Source organism: Pistacia vera, unplaced genomic scaffold (genome assembly GCF_008641045.1).
Source record: "Pistacia vera cultivar Batoury unplaced genomic scaffold, PisVer_v2 Contig718, whole genome shotgun sequence".
NCBI lineage: Eukaryota > Viridiplantae > Streptophyta > Magnoliopsida > Sapindales > Anacardiaceae > Pistacia > Pistacia vera.
The window spans coordinates 261,472-272,635 of record NW_022196577.1 but is presented as its reverse complement, the minus strand read 5'-3'; the positions used below and the strand labels follow the sequence as shown (position 1 = coordinate 272,635).

The following is an 11,164-nucleotide window of genomic DNA, read 5'->3' as shown; positions in this document are numbered from 1 at the left end:
TAGACATGCCGGTTGGACTGTTGACCAACATCATCTCTGGTCCGAATTTTCAATTTTACTGTTCCCCCAATCCCCTAATCTTACCGTTGGCAAACGAGGAACTACCAAGTGCCGAGAAAAAAAGGATTTTGTAGAGTAAAGGTTGGTGGTTCAAGGAGTGGTGTCGGGTTGAATTTTAGATGCCGAAATTAGTCGAAAAAATCAATGTTTTGAAACCCAGCTCGGATTGACCAGTCAAATTGGTTTGATCGGGACTCGGCTAGTAAGCTAGGCTAGTTGAGGCAAAAAATTGAGGGCTCTAATTTTCCTAGTTTAACTTGTGGTTGGATCGGCGTACTGTAGCCAATCCAGTTGATTTTTCCAATAAACTGAGTCAACTAAAAAAAACAACCCTTTTCATTCCCTAAACCCAAATTCCAATTATTTTTGCCCATTTTTATGCCATTTCCCTTTGACATTTGCTATGAAAATCTTCCACCGTGATTCCCCTTCACCATTGATTTCCTTTCTCCACTGTCGATCTCCTCTTATTCGTCGTCAACTGCAGCTCATCTTCGCCAAGTACCGTCATCTCTTCCTCCCATTTGCGTGATCTCCTCTCTTCACTGTCGATCTCTTCATCTTCATCGTCAGCTACAACTTATCTTGCCCAGGTATCGTCGTCTCTTCCTCCCATTTGCACTATCTCTTCTCTTCACCAGCGATCTCCTCCTCCTCATCGTCAGTTGTAGCTCATCTTCGCCAGGTGCCGTCCTCAGTGCTTCTTTTGTTCTCTATTCCCTGTTTACTTTAATTCACTTCTGGTATGCATCTTCTTTTGTCAATCCATCATTTTGCCATTTCTTTGACTCTGTAATATTTCTCAACCCAATTTTTGCTTTATAACTTAAGGTTCATATTTGACTTTACAAGACTTCAACTTTCACTAGAATTAACAAATTTGCCCCTAAATTGTTGATCTTTTTGTTAAGATTTTTATCACAATGTTCTACAAATATCATTTTCTTCTTGATTTTGTTGCTACCTTGGTCTTTCTTTCTTGATATTAATATTATTACTATTGCTTTAATCTTTGAAGCCACCCGGTTGTAGAATGGAATTGGGGGCTACTTTGAAGATAACCCAAGTTCTTTTGTTTAGCTTCAAACTAACCATGTTGAGTATTTCTTTATTTATAGGCTGAAATCAACTACTACTTGAAAGATAAGGAAGCATACAAGCAACTTATTCATCACTACTAAGCCATTTTCTTGTTGGTGAGAATCTTTCCTCCTGATTGAATCTTCTTTAGCTCTATAGGTCACACGAGGAAATTATGTTAAGGTTGATCTTATTTGATAACTTCAATGCCATTGCTAGGCCTTCATATAATTTGTTCATTAGTGTGTAGTGTTTTGTATTTGTGTTTTGTTTTTATAATTGACAAAAAGAAATATTACAACCAAAGTTGTCTTGTAATCCATTAAGACACTGCCAAACCAGTGAAGATCCATTAATTGGCAAGTAAATTACAATGGCACAAAAGGCTAAAGGGCATTCTTTAGTTACATTAATATTTACACTAATATTTTCTTTCTTTTTATCATTCATTAGAAATCATTTTTGGTTTGTTATGTTGTTTGATTATTATCAATAAAAACTTATTTGTGTTGCTAGGATAGAGATAAAGATTAAAGATAAAAATGTCATCATTTGGGTCTCGTCAACAATCTTCTTCCATGGATGTTTCACAATCTTTTTGAGGAAGGAATGATATAGCATGGGACATGTTACTGAGGGCGTAGATGAAAATGGGAAAAAGATATTAACATGTCTATACTGTGGCAAGATAATCAGAGGCGGAGGTATTTATTGAGTGAAATTGCATCTAGTAGGTATAAAGGGGGAAGTTGGAAAGTGCTCTAAAGTTCCTTTTGATGTTAGATTCAAGATGCACTAAATGAAATTGGGGCAAAAAATAAACAAAAAGTTGAACTTTGTAAGAATGTCAATCCTTATGGAGCTAGTGTACAACAATTTGAGGGTGATATGTTAGATGAAGATTGTGAAGAGGTTTCTCCATCTCCAGCTCCAGCTTCAAGCACTAAGAGAAAAAGACCTATTGGGATTGGTGGCTATTTTGCTCCAAGGACTAAGCCTAGGTCTCATCCCTCTATTAATATTGTTTTAGCCGAAAAAGAAGCTAAGTGGAGAGTGAACATGATAGTTGCAAGGTTATTTTATGATTCTTGCATCCCAATAAATGTTATTAATTCAATTTATTTCCAGTCTATGGTGGATGCTATAACTGTAATTGGTCTTAGGTATAAACTCTCAACTTATCATAGTTTGCGTGTAAATTTATTGAGAAATACTAAGAAAGAAGTGCAATTACTTGTTGATGGTTACAAGAAAACTTGGGAAGATATTGGATGTACTATAATGACTGATGGATGGACAGATATTTCACATAGGTCACCAATTAATTTTCTAGTGTACTGTCCTAAAAGAGTGTGTTTTGTGAAATCAATGGATGCTTCAGATGTTGTAAAGGATGTTGGAACATTGTTCAACTTGTTTGAGGAAATAGCTTTATGGGTTGAACAAAACAATATTGTCCATCTTGTCACTAACAATGTAGCAAATTATAAAGCTACTGGAAGAATGTTGTGTGAAAAAATAGCAGTATTATTTGGTCTCCCTGTGCAACACATTGCATTAATTTGATGTTAAAAGACATAGCTGAGATGAATCACATAATTAACCTTTCAAGACGTGCATATGAGGTTACAAAGTTTGTGTATAATCACATATTTGTGATAGCTTTGCTGAGGAAAAAGGTTATATACCTTTACCTCATATGTTTATAATTTACATTGTCAGGTCATATTATATATATACATTTCTTTTTTATAATTTACTAACATCTATTGTCTATCACTTGCATAGAGTTGGACATAAATTGTATGCCCAGGTGCAACCCGTTTTGCCACAACTTTCATTGCATTAAGTAGCCTACATCGGCACAAACATGACCTGCAATCTACGGTGATAGATAGAACTTTTGTAGAGTCTCGTTATGCAAGAACTAATAAAGGCAAAGCATTTAGTTCCCTAGTTCAAGATAACCGATTTTGGGTTGATATTGGTATAATTTCCATAGTTGTGAGTCCATTGATGCGTATGCTTCGGATTGTAGACTTAGATGAGAGCCCTTCAATAGGATATGTGTATGATGACATGCACAGAACGAGGATGTGGATCAAGAAGCTGTTTAAGAATAACAAAAAGTCAGTACAAGCCTTATGCAACAATTATTAAGATACACTGGGATAAGATGTTGTGTTGTGATATTCATGCAACAGGTTATTATTTAAATCCTGCTTTTAAATATGATGAAAATACTTTTTTCCAAAAAACACGAGGTCATTATGGTTTCCTTGACACTATTGAGAGTAAAGCAAGTGAGTTCAAAATGAAAAAGACAATATTACTGGAGGAGAGTAGATTATATCGGGAGCCGTCTAGAGAGCTTTTCTCATGAGCTTGCTCTTCAAACTTGCAAAACTACACATCTTGGTATGTAATAGTTATTAAATTTTCGAGTCTAATTTTTCAATTATGAAATTGTGTTTATTTCTTATGTTTTATTCTCAGTTAGATGAATTGTGGGGGACATTTGGGTTTAATGCTTCAAATTTGTAAAAGTTTGCGATCAAAATTCTAAGTCAGACTTTAACCTCTTCGGGATGTGAGTGAAATTGAAGTGTTTTTGCATGCATACATACTAAAAAGAGGAACAAATTGGAATATCAACGATTGAATGATCTGGTTTTTATTCATTATAACTTGCGTTTGCAAAATAGGTATAAAGCTTTCATCCTTTTTCTTATTAATTATTATCTCTTATTTTTATTTTCATTGATGTCTTTATTGGTCATGATTTTAATTTAATTCTAATATTTCAGAAGTTGGTACGAAGAAAATTACTTTTGATCATATTGATTATGAAAGTATTGATAAAACTGAATGTTGGATAGTTGATGAGGAAAATGAGGTTGATGAACTTAATTATGATGAACTGGAACAATCATTATATGGAGAATGATCTATTCCTGTAGATGGTGGTGATCACCATTCTTATTATGACTAAGATGCTTAGAAGGTTGTTTCCAATTTTTTAAGCAATTTGAATTTGTTATTAGCTGGTTTAAATTCAATTAGTTTAAATGGGAAACTTTAACTTATGATTTTCCTTTTTCGCTAAAACTTTTTGTAGATGATGTTGTTAATGTTAATAATGATGATGAACATCTGTTATATCGTGTGTGAATTGTGAAGTTCAATTGAGGATGGATTGAAGACCATTGGGTAAAGATCATTTTTTGCTAAAATGTTTATTAATTATTATGTGACTTCTTCATTAATTTTGTTATTTTGATTTGTAATTAGTTGTAATAGGGATTGTATTAATTTAATAAAGGGTTTTTTATTCAAGAATTTGTGATTTGGATTTTGAAATTCTGGACCGTGAATAATTGCTTGGCTGACGTCATCATGTTGACATCAACATCAACATGATGACATTATCGATTGAACCGGTAAACCCGAGACCCAGCCAGTTTGTCAGATTTTGCCCTGGGTTAGTTTTTAAAACATTGGAAAAAATCAAGCCAATACATGAGTCACGGCTGACCAACGGGAGGCTACCAGGTGCTGAGGTTGGATGGGTTTTGTAAAGTAAAGACTAGTGGTTCAAGTGTTGAATTGAATTTTGAACGTTGGAATCAACCAAAATTCGTCCAAAAAATAAACCCAATCGCAACGGTATTCGCAAGTCACGATCGACGAATGAAGAGCTACAAAGTTCTAGGGTTAGAGGGATTTTGTAGAGTAGAAGACAATGGTTTAGGTAGCCGTGTCAGATTGAATTTCAACCACCGTAATTAACTGAAATTTCACCAAAAAAAGTCAAAACCCAAACAAATCATAGGGGTGTATTTACTAGATTTCAAACCTACAAGGATTAAAAATACTTTTAGGGGTGTTTTTGCATGATTTTAAACTTTTCGGACCACCAGTTTGACCGGCCAGACCGATCAAACCGTGAACCAAGCCCTTGCCCAGGTCAAGGCCCAATCCGGTTTTCAAAACATTGCTTATAACTCGTAGTAGGACCATGCTCTTGCTACTTAACTTCACAGATGTTGATATCAAAATTAGCCACTGCAACCAATTTGTATATGCCAAACAAAAATTTTAGTGGCAACAAGAATCTAGACAATCTATGAAGAGAACCCAGAATTCATTCAACTATATCACGCAAAAGAATCTGGTAATTTGAAAGATTAACTAAACAAATCAAGGATGAATATCTAATAACGCCATTCATAATTATCTTTTCCAGGATCCAGATAAATATTCATCAAATTCAAGGATGAATGAAATATCTACTAACAATGCCAAAGATTGCCGTTTCCGATTACCAAAACACCAGTGACATCGAGGGACCTGAATATAGCAATGACTTTGACATCACCATGGCTTTCTCATTTTTTTTTTCTAGAAGTAATCTGATTGAGACCTTGTAAACCCATCCTGTAACATCTCATACTGCAACAAACAACCTGTACACGAATTTCATTTCTATTATGAGCTGCAATTAAAAAAACACTGTTCCTTAGAAGCAGGATACCTGAACCTGCAAAACTCATAACGTGTAAGAAGAATACCAATATTCATTTACATTTAAACAACAAATAGGGCAGTTTAAAGAAGCAAAACCCATCAAGAACCATGAAAATTTCATCTTTTGCAGGCCTTGATGTATGGTGGTCACAGAATCCCCAACTGTAAAATTCATAAACACAAACATACAAACACTGAGAACAAAAAATGAAAAACTTTTATTGCATGCACACACTTGCAACAAAGATATCAGAACTAAGGCTTCAATATGAGTAAGTGTGGCCATAAATTCTAAGATCTTCAATAAAATACCCAGTGCCTATCAACTCCAGTGTAAACATTTTCAAAAGCTAGAAACGTGTAAAGTGAAGTACTATCCCAATCAACAGTTTGACAAGAGTGAAATCAATAGAATCTAGTCAATTTTTGAAAAGAGAAATTCTAAAGCATGAAATTCAGTAAAAAAGTTAGTGAAGGTAAGAGGAACTAGCTTGAAACAAAAACTTGAGACGGAAGAAAATTTGGTAGGGAAAAAAACTGGTAATAGGCTACAATTAAACTGATAGATAATAGTGGGAACTAAGTGCTCTTGCAAAGCCAACACATGCAGTGATGCACACAATCAAGCAGCTCCAAAGTAGTTGGGAAAGGCAAAAAACAGCAAAAAGAAAAAAAAAATGTGGAAAACATTTCCCAAGCTACATTACAGGATTGACCTGTACACCACCTGCAAAGTGGAAAATGGCTGTAAGATGTATTTATCAAATGGGCGCTCTCCTCCACTGAAATGTAACTTCATCTAGAGAGAAAGCTAAAAGTCACAATATAAACATAAATGGGAGCGAAAACGAACCACATACTGTTAAGTAGATCAGTATACATAGTCTCCTTGATTCGGCGGAGGCTGCTGCTGATATCCACAGTGTTGGTTACCATTTTGCATATAACCATCATTGATATTTTCGGATTCTTTGTTGTTGCCGGTATTTTCTTTACTAGCATTTTCTTGCATTTCTCTTTCCCTGTTCCACTGCTCAATTTTGGCTCGTCTCTCCTCACTGCCTTTTCTCTTTCCCTGACAGGACTACGATTCCGTCTTCCACCAGGACTTCTGCTTCTCCCTCTCCTATGGCTAGGGCTTGTGCTCCTATGCCTCCTGCTCCTACTTTCATGATAGCACTCCCTGTCATTGAACCTTCTGCTAGAACCATGCCCACCATGTGAACGCTCTTCATGGCTGCGATGCCTATAGGGGCTCCTGCTGTGGCTAGGCCTTCGCCTGTATCTCCCAAATAGTTCACGCCTCAACTCCCTAAAAAAATAAGATACAGTGGAGGAAAAAGATTCAAATGATATCACTCCATTCTGCCTACTAAACGAAAAAGAACATGACGAGAATTTCTGCAATTACCTGCCAATCCTTTTCAGGTGCATGAAATTGCAGTATCCACCACGGTTGCAGGTGTTCTCCTCATATTGCCTACAGGTGGCTTCACGGAAATCCGTCACAGGGGAGAAGTCCACAATAATGGGACGTCCTGTCATTATTGATGTTAAAATCAAGGTAAGAACAAGATAAATAAGAAAAAGTCCAAAGCATTCACCACAATTCATCACACATTGAAGAATTACAAACTTTAGAAGTTGAACTAATATAAAATGAAAGGGGAGAAGAATCAGTCAGATCACTCTATCAAACACTTAAAAATACAGAATAGCAGTAAGAACTCTAACCAGCATAAAACCTCCCAGTCAGATTTTTTAGTGCTCTTGCAGCATATTCTTCCTCCCTAAATTGAACATACACATTACCAACCTGCATAGAGATTTAAATGAACTTACACATCAAATAAGATGAAATACATAAGTTACCCAGAAAGACAAAAAAAAAAAAATAGTTCATGAAACACTTACCATGTGGTCAGCTAGGTTGTCACAGACATTCAAGCTCTCAATGTCACCATATTTGCTCAATTCCTCAAAGAGATCTTCATAAAAATCCTGTAATTTCATTTGAAACACTTATATGCTAAAGCAATCATAACAAAAACAGAAGATATCATGTAAAGTATGTATAGAAATCACCACACCACACATTAACCAGAATCATCTTACATGTCAAACAAATGGCCAAAATCTTTGATGACCGTGGCTATCTTCCATGGTCAAACCAGTCCATGAGAAACATGTAATTGAAAATTTATAATCCAATATATTAAATAATGGTCAGACAACAAACTAACAAAAAGAGGCGTTTGGTTTGCTACATGGATCAACTAATAATTTTTTTTCGAAAACAGCAGTTACATAGAATACCGTAAAGTATGGCAATGTTTCCAGAAATCTCAACACAAAAGTTCAGTTCTCACTGACACAAAAAGTATCCAAGAGCTATAAAATTTTTCTTATTTCTAGTTCAATTTAATACTTCCACAGTTTTGTTAAATTAAAAAATAATTATCAGATATTAGGATCAATCCAAATTTTCGATTTTGAATTTTATCTAGTTTATGTAGACCTGTTTCTGAATTGTCAATCAAAATGTCTAAAATATCACTAAATAAATAAAAAGTATTATAACATGAATCTGTCACATCTGTATCATAAAATTTAAATCATTATTAAAAGGTTGACCAGAAAAAAGAAAAATAACAAAATATTATCCTAACAACTTGCTATCAACACATAAAATTCTGAAGAATTAAAAACCATAAGTTGAACTAAAAGGTGTTTGCTATGTGACGAGGAGACAATCAATCTTTCCCCAGAACAACAGTCAAAAGAATCCTAGAAAACGTGTCGCTGAGGACTTCTTCAGAAATGAGTTTCAGAATAAACAAGTTACTTCCTTTTAATTTCTTTTTTACCCTCAATACTACCACGATTTTTAAACCAAAAGTACTTATAATACACCAAAGATTTTGGATTGTTAATAAGAAATTATTAAAATCCTAGCTTGAACTATAAATAATATAAAGACGTTTATAAAAATAAAATTACCTCGAAGTGCTGCTGGATCTTGCGGGGGTCAATGGGATTGCCATTTGCGTCGACGCCAGGTGTGATCATATCAGGGCGTTGATACATGTTTGAAAGCAAGAGAGTAGGGCTAATGCTAGGTTTGGTGTGGACGCGCGAGCAGCGGTCCCCATGTCTACAGGCGCCGATCTTGAAGTAAAATGGACAGTTAACCCTGTCTTTCTCTGTGCCAAAAATTGAAGCCAAGTGTTCGGCCATCGCAAATTTTAGATGAGAAAATAGCGCCGAAATTTGTTTCGATTTGTTATGCGAATACCAGATCGAGAAATAGCGTCGAAATTTGTTTCGATTTGTTATGCGAACACTCAATCAGAGAGTGAGAAATTAGCTGCCCGGTCCCCTAGTATTAAGAAAATCTTGAAACTGTTCATCAAATATTTTATAATAGAGAAGATGCGTGGTATAGTTAGGATTAATTAAAACACGTAAAATAGGTTAAAATAAAAGATTAAAACAATGGGGCTGAATCAGAAATAATAAAGTTTTCAAAATTTAAAATTTCGCAAAACAAGCCCCACTAACTATCACCTCGCTTAATCGAAATTCATCAGTTGAAAACGCGATTTCTTGAACGAAAGGGAGACGCGATTTTTCCGATCCAACACCAATTGATTTGCACCCTAAATCAATTTCTTGAACCCTAAACCGAATACAGTCGCGATTTTCGGCGATATAGTCACGATTTTCGATCGATTGTTGAACCCTAAAATCGATTCCTTAACTGTAAACGAAAACTGTGCCATTTCCGGCGATACAGTCCAGATTTCCGATCGAAACTGCAAACTTTGACACCAAATTCAATCCAAAACCATGAGTGACACGACAATGAGGAGGGAAGCCCACGCCACTTCGAATCCTAGATTCCGGTGGCGCAAGCAGTTCAATGGCTGCTCTGGTGGATCATCTGACCATTGAAGGTGGTCCAGACGTAGAGGAGAAGCCGGCGGCACAAGCAAGAGGGAAGAACCAAAAAGGGGTCTGAAGACGAGGAGTCAGGCGGGAATTCAGGCCAGAGGAGGATTCCGGAGAGAATGCAGGCCAGGAGGTGGATTCCGGCCATAATTCAGGCCAGGAGGGCGCCGGAGGATCCAGGCGACGAGGAGAAGGCCGACGAAGATAGGGTAAGAGAGGGGTGAGCACGGGTAGCGTGGTAGAACCAGAACCGGGGGTAAGAACCGGAACCGGAACCGGAACCGGAACCTACCCAGAACCTGCACTGTGTGGGTAGGTTCCGGTTCCAATTTTTTGGAACCGTATGTGCGGTTCCGTTCCGGTTCTTACATGTGGGAACCGAAACCGGAACCGAAACCGGAACCGGAACCTGTAAAAAGGGTACCCTGTTTGGAACCTGTAGGGGGTACCCGGTTTGGAACTGTTTGGAACTGTTTGGAACCTGTTTGGAACCTGTTTGGAACTGTTTTGGAACCGTTTTTAGAACCTGTTTAGAACCTATTTTGGAACCTGGACTATAATGAAATATTTGTGAAATGGAAATATAGGGGAGTTTCTATTATTTACATATAAAAAAATTAAAATAGAAAAAGAAATTTTTAGAATAACCTAAAAATAAATATACGGTACAATATACTATTACATATAAATTACACCATATTAAAAGCTTTAATATATTATAATACATTAATATTAAAGTTTTGATCAATTAAGTGAATAATTGAATTATGATCCAATTAAAAGTGTTTTACATTTTATGTTATTAAAAGAATTTTTGATAAAAATAGTATATTTGATTGAGTATAATATATTTAGTATTACTTCAATATCAAGTTCTAGTATATCTATATAAATTAGTAATTAATTAAATATATTGATAAATTGATAAACATTAATAAATTTAATTACTAGTTAATATCATACTTAATCAATTATAACATTACATTATAGTTAGATGATTACTTAATTAATTATAATTTTATATATTACTTAATGATTTATAGTATAATTAATATAGCATTACATTAATTGATTATACTTAATTAATTGACTTATAAGTTATAACATAATTAATGTTAATTAATTGACTATAATTAGAAATTTAATTAATTTAGCATACGTTATAGATTTATAGTATATACTTAATAATTATAACATTTATTATAAACATTAGTACAAACTTAATTAAATGATTAAAAATTTAATTAATTATAATATACATTAAAAATTTATAGTAGATTACTTAATAGTTAATTCACTATAACATACATTTAGTTGATTATATAATTAATTATAACATTACATAATTAAATAATTACTTAATTGATTATGTCATTATATTTAATATTAGTAATTACTAATTTACTACATAAACATTAGCATAATACTTAATTAAATGATAAAAATAATTAATCATAACATTACCTTAAACATTCAATAAACAAATTAAGCATTACATATAGTAAAAATTACCAATTAAATATAATTATAATTACATAATTAATGA

General features: G+C 34.5%; 1 protein-coding gene and 1 pseudogene across 1 annotated transcript; one reads left to right on the top strand and one right to left on the bottom strand.

Moving 5' to 3' along the window:
* Positions 1-1,759: 1,759 nt before the first annotated feature.
* On the top strand, positions 1,760-2,706 carry LOC116114660. The gene is made up of 2 exons (XM_031400799.1): positions 1,760-1,844; positions 1,931-2,706. The coding sequence occupies exons 1-2, from the start codon at positions 1,760-1,762 to the stop codon at positions 2,704-2,706; spliced, it is 861 nt and encodes a 286-aa protein (XP_031256659.1).
* Positions 2,707-6,253: 3,547 nt separating this feature from the next.
* LOC116114672 lies at positions 6,254-8,956 on the bottom strand (annotated as a pseudogene).
* Positions 8,957-11,164: the final 2,208 nt, after the last annotated feature.

Bases quoted from the DNA above. Each gene is read 5' to 3' on its own strand.
- LOC116114660 (XM_031400799.1), top strand. From the start codon at position 1,760: ATGGGACATGTTACTGAGGGCGTAGATGAAAATGGGAAAAAGATATTA. The intron at 1,845-1,930 runs GTATTTATTGAG...GTTAGATTCAAG, and splicing joins CAAGATAATCAGAGGCGGAG to ATGCACTAAATGAAATTGGG.